The following is an 18,125-nucleotide window of genomic DNA, read 5'->3' as shown; positions in this document are numbered from 1 at the left end:
GTTTATAATTGGTTTTGGGTATAAGGCAAACTTTTTTTTTTAGTACACAGTGCACCAAGTGATATATTTTACTCTGCACAGAATGCATCACCAGTGTGACTATTGTTATGCATGAATACTGCACTTTTATGTGAAAAACTGGATAAAAAGTTAACTAATTTTATAATGTATGTCCATGAAATGATAGTTGGAAAAGAGACCGGATTATATTTTGCACATAATGTTGTTATTGTAATGTTTTACCTATATGTTTGGGTTGTCTGTGGTCTCCTTACAAGTTAACCTTATCTATCATCATGGTCTAGGTAAGTCAAATAATAATGATGTATTGGAATAGTCTGTTCTGGAATGTTCTCACGTTTTTAAACCTATGTAGTTTTGATGTCTAAATGGGATGTGTACGGAGGTCAAATATTTAAACCCAAGATTTAAAGGGATAGCTATGACTTTGTGCTCATATTGGCTGAACTATAGTAGATTCAGAATCAGGAACATACTCATAATCTTAAAATTTACTTTTATTCCTTTGTATTAAAAATTCACGGCTGCACCACATGGTAGAAAATAGAGTTTGCTTGCACATTTCAAACAACGTCCTTAACTGGTTCCCTAGCGCTGGCTGTGTTTTTACGGCCAGCGGTCAGGGTCCTTAAAACCCGAGCCATAGACTTTCTACGGCTCGGGTTTTAACTTGCTGCCCGCGCGATCGGGCAGCTGAATGTCGGGTCTCCGGCTGTCAGTGACTGCCGGGGACCCTGAGGAGAGGATAGAAGCAGCTTTCATTGCTTCTGTCTTCTCCGATCTCTTTTACACAGCGCTCAATGAACGCTGTGTACAGGAATAGAGACAGCAGCAGCGGCGCTGTCTCTATTCCTCCCGGTGATCATGTGACTGGTCACATGATCGCCGGGTGCCGTTACTGACAGACTGCTGCTGGGTCTTACTAGACCCAGCATAGCCCAGTTGGTGACAATCGTCACTATGAGAGGGCTGATTTCCCCTGTAACTGGGGCTGCTGTGCAGCTCCAGTTACAATGGAAAAACATGTAAAAGAAAGAAAAAAAATATATAAAGTTTTTTTTGGACCTTTTGAGGGACAGACCATAGTAATAAAAAAATAATAAAGTAAAGTGCAAAAAAAATTAAATAATAAATACACATAAAATACCCACCCCCCCAAAAAAACCGTTCCCCCTCCCCCCCCCCCGCCAATCATTGTTGTAACGCTAGCGCTGACCCAATTACCCTAATCTAGACATGTAATATATTAAAATTTACGGTAGACAATGACAATCACAAATAAAAGGTCTATTTTAGGGTAAAACAATGTTATTACCAAAAAAAAAAAAGCTGAAACGTAAAAAAGCTTATTTTTTTACTATTTTCAAACTTTATGAATAAAAATTCTAAAATAGTAAAGGTGTGTATAAAAACGATAAAAAAATGAAACCTGCATTGTCTACGGAATAAACGTCGCAAAAATCACGTAGTTAGCCCAACAAATAAAAAAGTTATAGCCATTTAACGAACACGTGCTAAAAAGGGCTAAACGGTGTCTGGTCCTGAAGGCGCAAAATAGCCCGGTCCTGAACTGGATAATTCTAGCATATACCTGAGTGAAGAAGATGGTTCTGTTTAAATAAGTCTGAATGACAAGTTAGGGCCTAATGAAGGACTCCAAATCTGCCATGTGGGTCTTCCTATTAAGCAATGCCTCTGGAGATTGCAAAAGGCACATTACACTGCAATACGTACAATACGTAAGTATTTAAGTGTATTGTGCAAGCGATCCCCTAGTGGGACTAAAAAAAATGAATGTAAAAAGTATTTTAATAAAGTTTACGAATATAGTAAAATAATCTTAAGAGTCCTACTAAACGAAAGAATTTTTACACTATAACGTTATTTATTCCTTATAAAGAAATAATGCTAGAATTGCGGTCTTTTGGTCCCGTCCCCCCCAAAAAAAATGAATAAAAAGAGATCAAAACAGTCGATTGTACCCCAAAATGGTACCAATTAAAAACTACAAAGCTAGCCCTCACACAACTCCCTTGACGGGAAAAAATATAAAATGGCGACACAGAACTACATTTAATGTTTAACCAATTGTTTTTATATTGTAAATGTAATAAAACAACTAAATAAAAACGAAATGTTTGGTATCACTGTAATCGTATTGACACGCAGAATAAAGTTAACAAGTTATTTTTACCACACTGTGAACGCGGTAAAAATGAAACCCCAAAAAATCTGCACAGTTATAGGGAGAAGTGTCAATCAGCGGCCGGAGGGAGGGGGCAGAATAAATATATAAATATCATTCGACTCAAGCCCCGCATTGCAAATTCTCTTAATCTATAGCAATTTACCTTATAAGTGACAAACTGCTGAAATCAGCATGCCTGTCACTTCTTTATGCTGCCCTCAGACATAAATATATGGCAGATCCGCTTTAAGTGTGTTCTGAAAGCAAATTCTATTTCATTGTTATGTGGTGAGAATTTTAAATATGGAGGAATAAGGCTGGGTTCACACAGAGATTTTTTCAGGCGGAAATTCTGCCTCAAAATTCCGTTTGAACGTTTCAGGCGGATTTTCCTCTCCCTGCACGCCGATTTTCGCTGCGTTTTTCGCCCGTGGCCATTGAGTGCCGCGGGCATAACACTCTGCGAAATACACTTTCTCTGCCTCCCATTGATGTCAATGGGAGGTCAGAGGCGTAAACGCCCGAAAATAGGGCATGTCCCTACTTTCTCCCGCGGGACGGTTTTACTGCTCGCGGAAAAAAGACGCCTCCACCTCCCATTGAAATCAATGGGAGGCATTTTTGGCGAGTTTTGCGGCGCGGTTTCCGCGTCAAAAAACTGTGTTGACATAAAAGTCAACTCTTAATCATATAAGATTGTTACTGGTTCTGGATCTAGTACTGTTTATTATCCTGGAACTGTCCTACTCCAGATTATATATATATATATATATATATATATATATATATATATATATATATATATATATATATATATATATATATATATATATATATATATATATATATATATATATATATATATGCATATATGCACAGAACTCTCAGTTGTGGTATCCTGGTCTGCAAGAGTGAGCTGACTTTTCTGATTTTATTTAATATTGACTGGGTTAACATATTGTGAGATGGTGTGGATGTGCTCAAAACCATGTTCATTCCAAAGAAAATATGATGTAACATTGCTAACAATAATATAAGTTTTGGTGATTAGTTTTTGATTTGGTAATCAATGTTTGTGAGGATTCATACACATGGATCAGTAGTGGTTTGGCACATGAAAAACCATGACCAAAAATGTAAATGCTAGTTGCTTTTGTCGCTACTTGCTTTTGTTTGGCAGTAGCTGCAGTTTTTACATGCAACTTTTACGAAGTATCCTTGCAATTGTATTCTGATATAACAATCACTGTAACGAAAAAAAACTGTTATTAATGTTGATAAAGACCAGAAAAAGTTTAGTGTGACAATTTAGACAATAATCATGAATTATTACACCTCGACAGCACATCAGTATTCTTCTCACCTGATGATCGAGTGTATTCACATGGCATCCACAGTGCACTTTCGGGTTTCACTCCCGGTGCATAGGGCAAACTTATCCATAGGGCCCCATTCAACTGACAGAAGCCAAAAGAGTGTCCTTTTGGCATCCGTTACAGAGGTATACTTCAGCAAGTTTTTCTTCAAATTTGTATGGAATAGCATAGTCAACTAGACTATTCAGAGCCGGCTCCAGGTTTATGTGGGCCTTTGGGCGAGACAGACTTAGTGGGCCCCTTTGCAGGGGAACTCATGGCGGCAGTAAAATACCAAAAAATCGTCACTTTGTGCCCCCATAAAGACGTTAGGCCCTGTTTATGCCCCCATATAGAAGTTAGACCCCCAGTTTCTAACCCCATAAATTTAGTGCCCTCTGTAGAGCGTGCCACACAGCCCCCTCCTCCCAGGTAGTGCCACACAGCCCCTGACGTCACTGTCTATATATGGACAGTGTTGTCAGGGGCAACCCCAGAGCCATAGTCCTGGGCAGAGCACTACTAGCACTCTGCCTGGGAGTAACTTCGCTAAAGGCTCATGGGCCCTGGTGCAAGAATTCAGCTTAGGACCCCCTACCCCTCCCCAACACCCCAGACACCTGCGCACGCTTATGCCCAGCTGCCTTGCCCGACAGTCCCCATGAATGCCCCCACAGTATAATGACCCCCCATAGCTGCCCCCACACAGTATAATGCCGCCCATAGCTGACCACCACAGTATAATTCTCCCCATAGCTGCCCCCCACAGTATAATGCCCTCCATAGCTGACCACCACAGTATAATGCCCCCCATAGCTGCTCCCACTGTATAAATCCACCACACAGTATAATGCACCCGATAGCTGACCACCACAGTATAATGCTCCCCGTAGCTGCCCCACACAGTATAATGCCCCTATTACTGCCCCCCACGGTATAATGCCCCTATAGCTGCCACACACAGTATAATGCCCCCCATAGGTGCCCCATATAGTATAATGCCCCCATACGGTATAACGCCCTCCATAGCTGCCATATACAGTATAATGCTCCCCATACCTGCCCCCCACAGTATAATGCCCCCATATCTGCCACCACAGTATAATGCCCCCATAGCTGCCACACACAGTATAATGCCCCCATTGCTGCCCCACACAGTATAATGCCCCCATTGCTGCCCCACACAGTATAATGCCCCCATAGCTGCCTCATACAGTATAATGCCCCCATAGCTGCCCCATACAGTATAATGCCCCCCATACCATATAATGCCCCCCATAGCTGCACCATATTGTATAATGCTCCCCATAGCTGCCCCATACAGCATAATGTCCCCTATACAGCATAATGCCCTCCATAGCTGCCCCATACAGTATAATGCCCCACGCAGTATAATGTCCCCATAGCTGCCCCATACAGTATAATGCCCCCCATAGCTGTCCCATACAGTATAATGCCCCCTCAGCAGCTACAATATGACCCCCTCCCATACCTAGTATAATGCCCCCATATGTACCTAATAGAAAAATAATAACATAATTACTTACCTACCCCCATTCCCACGACGTGTGGAGGATCCTTCTCCTCTGCACTGTCCTGTGGGTGACTCGTCGCAGACTGGCGCGATGACGTCACTACATTGTGCCTGCCTGCGCCAAGCTGCTCACGGCACAGTGAATGCTGGAGCGAGGCGCCAGCATTCAACCCAACTGAATCTGCGTCCTGCGGACACAGGCTCAGTTGGAAGTGGGACCACCGCATGAGAATTAGCCCTATTGTAATTCATTGGGGCTAATCCGCAGCTTTTTTATGTGGTGTCTCCAAAAATAATGAAGATGCTGTGGATTTAAAAAAAACGCAGTGCATTCATGGTTTTGCGCACATTTTTTCTGCTGCATGTGAATAGGGTTCAAAAACCTGTACTCGGCTATCTCCGTCAGTCTAATAGACTTTGACTGGAACAGTACCACGCAAGTTCATCTGTCATTTTAAAGTCCATACAATGGATCCGGCTTATAGTCATGGTGTCAGACCATTTGCATGTGATTGAAAACTGTTCCGATACCTGGTAAAACTTCATGTTGGCTTGCCGTAATTACGGCCAGTGATTACGGCCCCATAGACTTCTATTGGCCACGGGTACCTTCCCGTTTGCTTACGGGAAGGTGCCCGTGCCGTTGAAAAATATGGAACATGTCCTATTTCAGGCCGTAATTACGCCACGGGCAGGCCCATAGAAGTCTATGGGACTCCCGTAATTAGAAACATAGAAAACGGGTCCGTAAATACGGGCACAGGTCCGTAAATACTGGTGGAATACGGGTCGAATACGTGTGACAAAGTACCCGTATTTACGGGAGGAAAAAAATACGTTTGTGTGCATGAGTCCTTACTTTAATAAGGCCTCATGCACACGACCGTGCTCGTAATTACGACTCGTAATTACGAGCACGGACGGCCACGGGCAGCCGGTCGCTTTTGCGAGCCATGCTGCCATTATAAAGTATAGCAGCACGGCCCGTAAAATGAAAAAATAGAACATGTTCTATTTTTTTAACGGCACGGGCACCTTCCCGTGAGAAAACGGGAAGGTACCCGTGACTAACAGAAGTCTATGGGCCCGTTATTGCGGGTCGTAATTACGACCCGCAATAACGGGTGTTTTTACGGTCGTGTGCATGAGGTAAGGGAAAATGTATTTGTTTTTCACACATTTGGGGTTGCATAACTTTCTGATATATAATATCAATATACAATTAATGCTGAAAACAAGACAGCTTTTTTATGCTTAGTTCATTACTATTAGTCCTCCTTGGGGAAGGCTTGGTGTTCATCATTTCATGATTGGTTACAGATGTGAACCATTGTATTCTCTTGACAGTAGATGAAAAGATCAAACTTGATGAGGAGAAACAAATACCTGAAGCACCAGAGCCAAGACATGATGTCAGCAATGTTGAGGTCCCAAGTCAAGCGGTTGCCAAAGAAAAACAAAAGCCTGAAGCACCACACACCCCATCAAAATCAGAATCCACACATGAGAGTTCCAAGTCTTGTCCAACCCCAGAAGTAAGACAGACGTTTGTCACTTTTGTTTAGAAAGCAGTCGATTTTTATTTTTTATGCCAGAGTACGCGCTTTCTCTCACCCAAGTGCAAAAAAAGTGCAGTGTGCCACACGAAAAAGTGCACAAGGATGCGGTCTACCGCAAGTCCTCTCCAAAGGGAGAAGGGAAATGAGTACGTTGCTGAAGCAATGGGCTATTATTCGTATTATAGATGGATGATCTATCTAGTTATAAAATAGTCATCAAGTTTTATTTATACAAACCTCTTTATGCTTAACCCGTTAGTGACCGCCAATACGCCTTTTCACGGCGGCCACTAAGGGGCTTTATTCTGATGCATATGCCTTTTCACGGCGCTGCATCGGAATAAATAAACAGAGCAGGCAGCCGTTAAATCTCCCTGTTCTCAGCTACCGGAGGTAGCGGAAGGCTGGGAGCAGCCCTGCTCTAACGGGCGAGATCGATATCCGTATCGATCTCACCCGTTTAACCCCTCAGATGCAGGGCTCAATAGCGCAGTCATTAGGGCTTGCATCAGGGTAAAAAAATAACTTTTAGTTGCTGCATGCCGTATACAAATGAGGTCCGCAAAAGCTCCACTTCCCTCTGCAGTTGATTTTCGACTCTGCTTGTCTTCATGGTCATGCTTAGATATGTCAATACACTACAGAGGGGAGGGGAGTGGTTGGAGTGCAAGATGCTGGACACTTCCTTATTCGGCGGACATGAAAACATAATTTTCACATGGCACGCGGTGGATTTTTTTTTTTACTTGAACACTGATACAAGTTCTAAGATCTTTACTAGAATGGGACTGGAACTACAATCCCAGGCAAAGCTGCTACGGATATGTCTCTCACTCTGCCTGATATACTGAAGAGACCGCGGCGTTTACCACCACGACCCCTGTTTTCAGCAAAAGTTGGAACCCCATAGTTCTGCTATTTATGATCTATCCTATGGATGGTCCATCAATATAAAAGTACAGGAAAACCGCCTTTAAGATGTACACGTTTCAGAAAGCCAGAAGAGTTTTTTGCATTGTCTACATTTGTTAACTTTTACTTTGTTCCCAATATTTGTTTTAATGCCTTCCTTGTTAGGTGGACACTGCCAGTGAAATGGAAGAGCTGGAAGCGGATAGTGTTTCATTAAATCCCGAACCAGAAACCCGTTCCAGTGCAAAATTACACGTTTTTCTTGCACGATACAGGTGATATTATCTTACCTTCAAGAATCTTTACTGGGCAATCAATAATGAATTTGAAAAGTAATGGTACCTTCATGTTACATAGTACAGTAAACGTTTGTACTATTTTTGTAAAGTTGCACCTAAAAAAATAAATCACATCCAAGAAAGGCCTAGTTCACATCTGCGTTAGAGGCCTCCGTCACAGATCCTGCCAAAAATACCTGAAACAATAGCTTAGCATGCTGTGCTATTGTTTTCTGTAAAATCACGGACACCACGACAGAAAACCGTCGGATACCATAAGGGCAATAGTTTCCGTCGGGGCCATTGCTGTACATGGTGAAACGGAATCGGTTCTTCCAGTTATCCCCTTGTTCTGCTACTCTACCGGTGCAACGGAAAAACTAACGCAGATGTGAACTAGGCCTAAAAGTGGAGGCGTTAGCCATAGCAACACCAGATTCCAGATCCTGTAGAAAATTAAAGCAATGACCTGACTGGTTGCTAATGGCAACTCTTCCACTTCTTCTGTGCTCTAATCTTGATAATTCTCCCCCAAAAAATTTGTACAGAAAGTGTGTTTCTACACAAAGTAGTAGTGTGTCCGCTCCTATCACTGTAGAGATAATAAGTTTTAGTTATGTAACTGTTTTCTCGTGAATTCATATGCTGCCTTTCATAAGTTTATAATGAGCTCCTAAATCACCTCCACCATACTTCGTTCATTATAGTGAATTATATAAGGACTTTTTATTTTCTGTTTTGTACTATTATATTTTGGAAGAAAATGTTTTATATTTTATAGCTACAATCCCTTTGATGGTCCCAACGAAAATCCTGAAGCAGAACTTCCCCTAACAGCAGGAGAATACATTTACATCTATGGGGACATGGATGATGATGGATTTTATGAAGGTGCGTAACCTAAACTAAAATCGGTAAACGAAAGTCAGCTTGCTTGATCCATGAGGTAACTGTAATATAAATACTATCAAATATAGTTAGTTTATCTTTATTATTATGTCTATCACCTTCTGTATGTCCATTTTATATGGCATATTAAGAGGTTGTCCAGGTTGGTGTCTGAAGCTATGCAGTGGTCAGTGCCAGAAGCAGAAGGCTCTGATCACATTATAGCAGCCATGCTGGGTTACTGCAGCTCCTATTCACTTCTCCTTTCCGGCACCGACCACTGCATAGCTCCTGACTCACAGAGGCAGCCGAAATAGCTGGTAGGTGAGGGGTCTGGGTGTCGGACCAACACCGATCATATACTGATGACCTATCTTTTGTCTTCCGTATAGGATGGCGTGGTTTTGAGTCCTCTGTTTTTCCCCTTAGTCATTGTAAAAGTTATTTTATTTTTGTCGAGTCCGTTTTTTGTTATTCCGCAGAGTTTTCCCTTACACACAGCAAAAACACATCTCTCCAAGCATCATTTTTATTTTTAAGTTAAAATGGAAGATAGAACATTTAAAATGGTGGAGTTAATTTCTTTCACACCTTTTAGGTCCATGCTGGCATTCTCACTGTGTTTAATTGTGCCTCTTTAGCGGTTATGGCACTGCCTCAGAGGAGGCCGATTCATTAGGGCATGCTACATCGCATGACATCTATGGTCTTATTGGACATGGATGGGTCTAGTCTGGGGATGTTCCAGGACTATATTGTTATACCTCCATATAGGTCTGTACTGTAATACTTTTTCCATGGGTTATGTTACCTTTGGGGTGCCCTCCAATTATTTGTATTACAATTTGCGGTTTATTACGGTCATAGTCTATAGATTTAGTCCTGGACCTCTCCTGGGTTCTTATTTTTGTTTAAATTTAACTAAAATGTTTTTCTACTCTCCATCTCTGTCTTCTTCGGAGGACTGGGGAGAGACTGAATTGTTTCCTTGTACTCGAGGGTAGTGTGGGTCTGCCCCGTGTTTTTTTGCATTCCTCACTTCTCCTTCGTCACTGTTGGAGTGTTTCCTAGATAATATTTACCTGGGCTCTTGGCTTTTAGCTGACTGTTTTTTTTTTTCTTCTTGGTTTTTTAAGTCCTTTCTTTCTCTCCCACACCCCTTTTTTTCTGTCCGTCCCCCCTTTTTAACTTTCCCACTTTTCAGGAGGACATGGCTCCCTCCCTCCAATATGATCTTGTAGTGAACTCCCTTAATGTTAAGGGCCTACACAGCCCTGAATAATAGTAATTTAGAAGGAAACTCCTACGTGTTGCATTTCTCTAAAGGGCTCTGTTACATTTTTTTAAACTCTCCAGCCCGTGGTTTCCTGATGCATATTACAGCTTCAAGCCCGATCTAAAATCATGGGGGACTAGTATTTTGATCTCCTCTTTTCTGCCCTGGGAATTTTTCGATTCTCGTGCTGATGGAGAGGAACACCTGCTCCTTGTGAAAGGTCGTATTGCCTCCCATACCTACACCTTTGCTTCTCTCCATTTGCCCAATTCTGGTCAGGGTCTAGCGCTTTCCCATTACTTGGATCACTTGGATGAATTCAATGAAGGGGTGTTAATTTTGTGGGGAGACTTCAATGTTGCTCTTGATCCTTCTTTGGACATTTCCAAGAGTACCTCACACCTTCATTACTCAAGTTTTTGAAGAATTAAACATACCTTCCATGACCATCAACTCATCGATTACTGGTATCTTCTGCACTCCTCTAATAGTGACTACTCATTTTACTCCCCGATACACGATATGTAATCCAGATTAGACTATTTTTACGTGCAACAGTTATTCACATTATTACAATCTCTGATCACACCCTGAATTTTGATCACATCGGAGTTGCCACCATTGGCGTCTTAATACTTTATTAATGGCCTAGTGTTTTTTCAGGATGTAAAATAGATTCTTTCCATATACTTTCTCATTAATATCATTGATGATGTGAATCCATGCACTCTCTCGAAGGCGCATAAGTCTGTTTTGGTCAAATATGGCTTGTACACCCCCCATGCTCCTCTACGGACACAGAGAAGGCCTTGGACCAGGTCAAATGGGCCTCCATGTAAGAAACTCTCTGCAGTATCAATCTGGAAAATAACATGCTGAACTGCATTACCTCCCTGTATGTCGATCCAAAGCCAAGGTTAACGATATTCCTCTTCTCGCCTCCGTTTTTCTCTGCTTTACCAAAATTAGTGATATCATGCAAATGGAGAATTAAACTTCTCTCCATGACTTCTTTGAGTTCTCAACGAAACCGGTCAGGGTTGCCCTCTTTCCCCTTTAATCTTTATTCTCACTTTTTAGAGCCCTTTCTTCATTTTTTTTAGGAAACAGTTGGATATTACAGGTGTTTTTCTGCAGGGATCCAGTTACATAGTGGCTGTCCATGCGGATGACCTATTATTTTTTTCATCTCTAACCGCTCTATTTCTCTGCCTAATCTGATGCTTGAATTTCAGATCTATTCCTAACTCTCCAACTTAAAGATCAACATCTCTAAATCTGAGGCCTTGAACATCTCTCTTCTAACCAAACTTATGAACACCTTAGAGAGTTCCTTTAGTTTCCATTGGGCAACAGAGTCGCTGCAATACCTAGGCATTTATCTTCCTAGGGACCCCCAGTCGGTCTACAAAATTAAATTCCCAAGTCTGCTGCAGTCTGTGACAGAAGATTGCGCCAGATAGATAAAAGGAGCCTTTACGTGGTTCTGCAGTTGTGTGATTTTTATGATTTATATCTTCCCTAGGATAAGATATCAATAGTGTCCATTCAGTATTCTTTTGTTTGGGCCAGCAAACCAGCCTGGCTTAAGCGTACTCTTGTATGCAAACCCGAAGACCGAGGGTGGAACGGTCTGCCCGATTTTGAAATTCTATCATCTTGCCGCACACCTATCTAGAGTTGTCGATTGGGTGTCGCCATGGTAAGGCATTAAACCAAGCTTAACAAACATTCCTCTTTCTGCAATACTCTGGTTTAGCGCGCCCCAGTTTAGCTCCTTACGCGCACACCGTACTATAGGCCCGTCTGTAGCATGCTGCCGTAATAAAACAGACTGTCCCTACCGTCTTCCTGACCCATCACTCTTGTTTCCGATCCCGCTAATCCCGACTTTTCTCCAGGTCTCAGCAATGCTTTGTTTCGCTCATGAACAACGGCAAGACGCTTTAGAGTCCTTTACTTGGACGACACGATTTGGCCTATTTTTTGATTCTCCTTAACTGAACTTAGCCCACTGGGTAATTGGAGAACTTTTTAACTACGACATTTCCTTTCCAATCTGCCTCCGAAAACCTTGTTTCTCCATGTAGCTCCAGGTTCCACGAGGCTGGGTTTAGATTGCTCTCTCGCTGGTACAGAGTACCATCCAGTTAACAAGCTTTCATACCTGAAATTAATCCTATTTGTTGGTGGTGTGGCGATGTAGAGGGTACTATTCTTTATACATGGACCTGTAGAGTTCTTACTCCCTTCTGGACTGCAGTGCAGCAGGTGATCCGCAAAGTAACGGGTCTTACAATGGACCTTGGACCGTGTTGTTCCTTCTCAATCATTGCAAGATTTCTCTTGTTGCTTACCATCAATGTTTTCTCCGTCACCTGGTGATGGAATCTCTGGCATGTATTCCTCTGCCGTGGAATAAGAGTGAATCCCCCTTAGTTCCTCTCTGGTTTACCAAAATTTGTGCGATCATGCATATAGAGAATTTAACTGCTTCTCTCCATGAAACATCTAAAAAACATTTTTCACGATTTTGCTCCCTTGGATTGAATTGCAGCAGGGTATGGAGTACCGGGACTTCCTATGAGATTCAAAGCGACAATCACACTACCTTCAAATATGCTGGCCTGAGAGGTGGTCTATGCCCCACTATGCTCCACCCCCCTTTTTTTTTCTTCTCCCTCTGTCTATCTCTCCCTATCTCTCTCTTTATTTTTCTTTTGCTCCATTTTTTCTTCTTTATGAGTCATATTACAAAATAGAACTGAGTGACGAACTCGGTGTTGGGACCCGGGCTCTGTAATGTTTGCCTACTGTGATTGTACCATATAAACATGCATGTTATTTACTCTTCCGTACAATTCTATTGTATTATTTTATGTTTGTTCTCTTAAATTGCCTGTTGCAGAGGCCCAACCCCTTTTGGGGTCTTTTTTTTTTTTTTTTTGTCAACTTTTTTATTAAAAAACATGTAGGACATATAGATTTAATATGTAATAGTCAGTCCCTTCTCTTCAAATGTTTCAAATTTTATTGTCTTAACAGGGGAATTAATGGATGGCAGACGTGGACTTGTTCCTTCAAACTTTGTTGAACGTGTCTCTGACGATGACTTGATAGCCTTTCACCCAGCTGAAACAAATGACCTGTCACAGAGCTCTGGACAGGACATTAGCTTTTTGAGTGGAAGCAGTATAGAGAGAAGTGAAGAAGATGATGATGGAAGCAGCCTCAGTCCACTGCCAATGCAAGGAAACAGTGAGGGAACTAGAGATGTCTCAGCTGTGCCTTACCCTCGAAAGCTGGGCCTCATTAAACAGCTTGCTCGTAGTATAGTGGTTGGATGGGAGCCTCCTCTTGTAGCAGCAGGCAGTGGAAATATTCTAAGTTACAATATCTATGTAGATAATGAACTGCGACAAAATGTTCGCTGCGGAGGACAAACGAAAGCCTTGATTGAGAAACTTGAGATGAAAACACGTACTTATCGCATTTCTGTACAAAGCATGACAGACCGTGGCTGCTCAGATCGGATGCGTTGCACTTTGTTGGTTGGCCATGGTTATTCACTTGCTCCAACACAACTACGCGTTCGCAGCCTATCAGCTACGTCTGCTGAAATTACGTGGCAGCCATGTAACAGCAACTATTCGCATGCCTTGTATCTAAATGAGGAAAGCTGTGGCTTGGCCAAGGCAGGGACTTATTGGTACACATTTAGCTGTTTGAGGCCTAGCACCATGTATAATGTTAAAGTGGAAGCCCGACCCCAGAGAATTCCATTGGAGTTACCTCTTGAAAGACGAGAGCCAAAGACCACAGTTATGCAACTAACGACTCCTGCTGCAGGTAACAGACTGGATAGAACTAGGTTACTGCAATATTTTCCCCCACTTTTTTTTGTGCAACAAATTATTTGAAACACTGATTATATTATTCCAAACCATATATCTTGTCATTCCGCTTAGTTTTAATTTTTTTATTTTTAAAAGACATTCACGTATGCATTATTATTTTGGATGCATGTATGACAATTGTAATTATTCATTTTTTAGTAAGCAATATTAAGGTTTGTCATGATTGCTTTTTAATGTAAAACATGAAGGCTTTGTTTTTTATTACTTTTAAAAACTTGTGTGTCGAAGAAAAAAAATGTATATAATTAGGTTATTAATTATCATGTGATAAACGCTAAGCCATAACCTTAAAACCACCTGCCAGTGTTGGTCCCCCTTGTACCGCCAAAACAGCTTTGACCTGTCGAGACATGGACTCCACAAAACCTTTTAAATGTGTCCTGTGGTATCTGGCACCAAAATGTTAGCAGCCAATACGTTACTTGCGAGGTGGGGCTTCCATGGATTGGACTTGTTTTTCCAGCAAATCGCACAGATGCTCAATCGGATTGAGATCAGGGGAATTTGGAGTTCAGGTCAACACCTTGAACTCTTTGTCATGTTCCTCAAATCATGCCTATACAATTTTTGGAGTTTCGCAGAATGCATTATCCTGCTGAAAGAGGCCACCGCCATTTGGAAATTTTGTTACCATGAAGGGGTGTTTTTGATCTGCAACACTGTTTAGGTAAAGTAACATCCACATGAATGTCAAGACCCAAGGTTTCTCAGCCGAACATTGCCCAGAACATCACACATGCCTCCGCCATCTTGCCTTCTTTCCATAGTGCATCCTGGTGCCATCACTTTCCCAGGTAAGTGATGCACACGCACCCAGCTGTCCACAGGATATGGAACAAAACATGGTCCAGTTCTGATGCTCACATGCCCATCGTAAGTGCTTTTGGCGGTGGACAGGAGTCAGCATGGGCACTCTGACTGACTCGTCTGCAGCTACTGTGGCGTTTGACACTTTTTTTTATTATTTTTTTATCATTGCCAGTATTAATTTTTTCAGCAATTTTTCTTTTACAGTTGCTCTTCTGTAGCTCCGGTCCAGCATTGCCAGTCTTTGCTCTCCACACCCATCAATAAGCCTTGGGTACCCATGACCATGTCACCGGTTGTCCATCTTTGGACCACTTTTGGTTGGTGCGAACCACTGCATACCGGGGACACCCCACAAGACATGTCTATTTTGGAGTTGCTCTGACTAAGTCGTCTAACCATCGATAATTGAACTCTTGTCAAAGTCGCTCAGATCCATAAGCTTATCCACTTTTCCTGCTTCCAACACGTCCTCTTCAACAACTGACTGTACACTTGCTTCCTAATATAGCTCACCCCCTGACAAGTGCCATTGTAACAAGATAATCAATGTTATTCACTACTCCAGTCAGTGGTTTTAATGTGATGGCTGATCAGTGAAGTTTTTTAATATTTGTTGTGAAATATGTGATCCGGTTTTACATTTCTTGCAGGTCCTCCAGATGCCCCACTCGATGTTCAGGTTGAGTTAGGTCCAAAACTTGGTGTTTTGCTCATTACTTGGTTGCCAGTGACAATAGATGCAGCAGGTACATCTAATGGAGTCAGAGTAACTGGCTATGCAGTGTATGCTGATGGACAAAAGGTAAAAACTCTTGTTGCTAACAGGCATATATAAGCTCTAGTTCTAAAGAAATTTTAAAAGAAAAAAGTGTTGGCTTTACGGATTCTAAAACGACCAACATTTATAAATAGAAGCCCATTTACTACAAAGCAAAGACCTTACTTCATAACCTTATAGCTTCTTTAAAAATATGCATCATAGTATTCCCAGAATTATTTACATGTATATGTCTGTATCTCATGCATACTTTAATATCCTTTGTGCTTTACTAATCTCTTCTTTGTTTTAGGTACTTGAAGTCACATCTCCAACAGCTGGGAGTGTATTAGTGGGTACATCTCACTTACAACTCCTGCAGGTGTCTCGGGAAATATCTGTTAGAACAATGTCACCCAGTGGAGAATCCATGGACTCTGTGCCAGCTCATATACCCTCTGCCTTTTTAAAAGTCCCTGACAGTCCTTCCTTGTCACATACCTTTTCTAACAATAGCCTTATATGTGAACAAGCATCAGGGCAAAACCTATCTTCTCATTCTGAGAAGTTTCCTTCTATGCCTCTTATTTCATCATCTCCCTGTTCACTTCACAATCCACCAGCCTCCCCTTCCCAAGCCAATTTCTCCATCCATACAAACTGTATGAGGGGTGACTCCGTAGAGACTCTGCCTGTTGGGTTTTCGTCACTCAGTGCTCCCTCTGGTTCCTGCCAAGGATCTTCCGGTACGGAGCCTTTAGAGGTACAATTATCATGCCAAGGTACACAGGACAATGTCTCGTCCACTGTTCCTGAAGCTGCCAGACCTGAACTCGCACTGCAATCTGGAAAAACAGCACTACAAGAACACAGTCAAGTAAGTATTTTGTTAATTGATGCTATTTCTTAAAATCTATTGTGTGACTTATATTGAAGCCTACGGGCACAGCCGGCCGCAGACAACCACCCACATTTGCAGGCCGTGCACCCATATAAAGTATAAAATAGGACATGTCCTTTCTTTTGCGGAGCTTTTCTACAGCACGGACACTATCCTGTAAATAAACGGGAAGGTGTCTGTGGGCAATAGAAATGAATGGGTTCTTAATTACAGATGTATTCTACGGTCGTGTGCATGGGGCCTTACATAGCATTCTGTGAGCTTTTAAACTCCCTCTAGTGGCGGCTACAGACAGCCAGCCAGCATGTTATCTTTTAAACTGGTCTTTGCAGGGGATTTGGAGCTATAACAAAAAAAAAAAGCAGCTCTGTCCACTTTAAAGATTTAATAAGAAATTGATCAAACATGTTATTATATACACTATATGGACAAAAGTATTGGGACGCATATACATTACACCTACAAAAGCTTTTATGACATCCCTTTCTAAATTCATAGGCATTAATATGGAGTTGGTCACCCCTTTTTCAGCTAACACAGCTTCCACTCTTCTGGGAAGGCTTTCTACAAGATGTTGGAGTGTCTGTGGGAATATGTGCTTATTTATCCAGAAGAACATTTGTGAGGTCAAACAAAGGTGTTTGGGGTTGAGGTCAAAACTTTGTGCGGACCAGTCAAGTTCTTCCACACTAAACATACCCACTAATGCCTTAATGGACCCCTGTGCACAAAGCAGGGTCCGTCATGCTGGAATAGAAAAGGCCCTTCCCCCAAACTGTTCCTACAAATTTGAAAGCATACAGTTGTCCAAAATGTCTTGGTATGCTGAAGCATTAATATTTCCTTTCACTGGAACTAAGGGGCCTAGACCAACCCCTGAAAAACAACCCCACAGCATTATCCCTCCTCCACTATTATCACTTCCCCACTGCATTCTCCTGGCATTTGCCAAACCCAGACTCTTCAATCAGACTGCCAGATAGAGAAGCGTCATTCATCACTCCACAGAACACGTTTCCACTGCTCCAGAGTCCAGTGGCGGCCGTTGTGCTTGGTGATGTAAGGCTTGAATGCAGCTACTTGGCCATGGAAACCCATACCATGAAGTTCCTGGCTCACAGTGTTTGTGCTGATGTTAATGCCAGAGGAGCTTTGGAACTCTCCAGTTACTGAGTCAGCAGAGTGTTTGCGACTTATGCACACTGCGCCTCAGCATTCGCTCTATAACTTTTACATGGTCTGCCACTTCGTGGCTGAGTTGCTGTGGTTCCTAAATGCTTCCACTTTGCAATAATATTACTCACAGTTGATCGTGGAATATCTAGGAGGGAAGAAATTTCACAAATCATCTTGTTACAATGGTGGATTCCAATTACAGTACCACGCTGGAAGTCAGTGATCTCTTTAGAAGGACCTACTCTTTCACAAATGTTTGTAACGGCGACTGCATGGCTGGGTGCTTGATTTTATACACCTGTGGCAATGGGACTGAATGAAACATCTGAAATTCAAGGAATAAGAGATGTCTCCCAATACTTTTGTCCATTTAGTGTTTCTCTAGTAAGTAACCCTGGGGAGAGGAATGGCAAAATGTTCTCATTTCACCTCATAGAACAGTTTCTCAAATGCAGTCTTCAGAAACCCAAACATGTCATGTTTTGATAGTGAGAAAGCCTATGGCAGTTACTGAAGTATCAATACTAATTATATTACCAGTGCAATAAATCCT

The 18,125-nt window shown here is 42.0% G+C and overlaps 1 protein-coding gene across 20 annotated transcripts in view; it reads left to right on the top strand.

Moving 5' to 3' along the window:
* The window catches only part of TSPOAP1 (TSPO associated protein 1), a 235,225-nt gene that overhangs the window by 188,210 nt on the left and 28,890 nt on the right, over nucleotides 1-18,125 (top strand). For 19 of the 20 annotated variants that reach the window (XM_075854078.1, XM_075854076.1, XM_075854068.1 and 16 more), the window contains 6 exons: nucleotides 6,446-6,633; nucleotides 7,735-7,844; nucleotides 8,629-8,738; nucleotides 13,057-13,860; nucleotides 15,389-15,540; nucleotides 15,809-16,372. In XM_075854078.1, the coding sequence (XP_075710193.1) occupies nucleotides 6,446-6,633; nucleotides 7,735-7,844; nucleotides 8,629-8,738; nucleotides 13,057-13,860; nucleotides 15,389-15,540; nucleotides 15,809-16,372 (1,928 nt within the window). The remainder of the gene's footprint in view (nucleotides 1-6,445; nucleotides 6,634-7,734; nucleotides 7,845-8,628; nucleotides 8,739-13,056; nucleotides 13,861-15,388; nucleotides 15,541-15,808; nucleotides 16,373-18,125) is intronic. The other variant, XM_075854070.1, reaches the window with a different exon arrangement.

The sequence above is a fragment of the Rhinoderma darwinii genome, chromosome 2 (assembly GCF_050947455.1).
Source record: "Rhinoderma darwinii isolate aRhiDar2 chromosome 2, aRhiDar2.hap1, whole genome shotgun sequence".
Lineage (NCBI taxonomy): Eukaryota > Metazoa > Chordata > Amphibia > Anura > Rhinodermatidae > Rhinoderma > Rhinoderma darwinii.
Note: the sequence above shows the minus strand (reverse complement) of the source record. Positions and strands in the feature narration are given on the sequence as shown.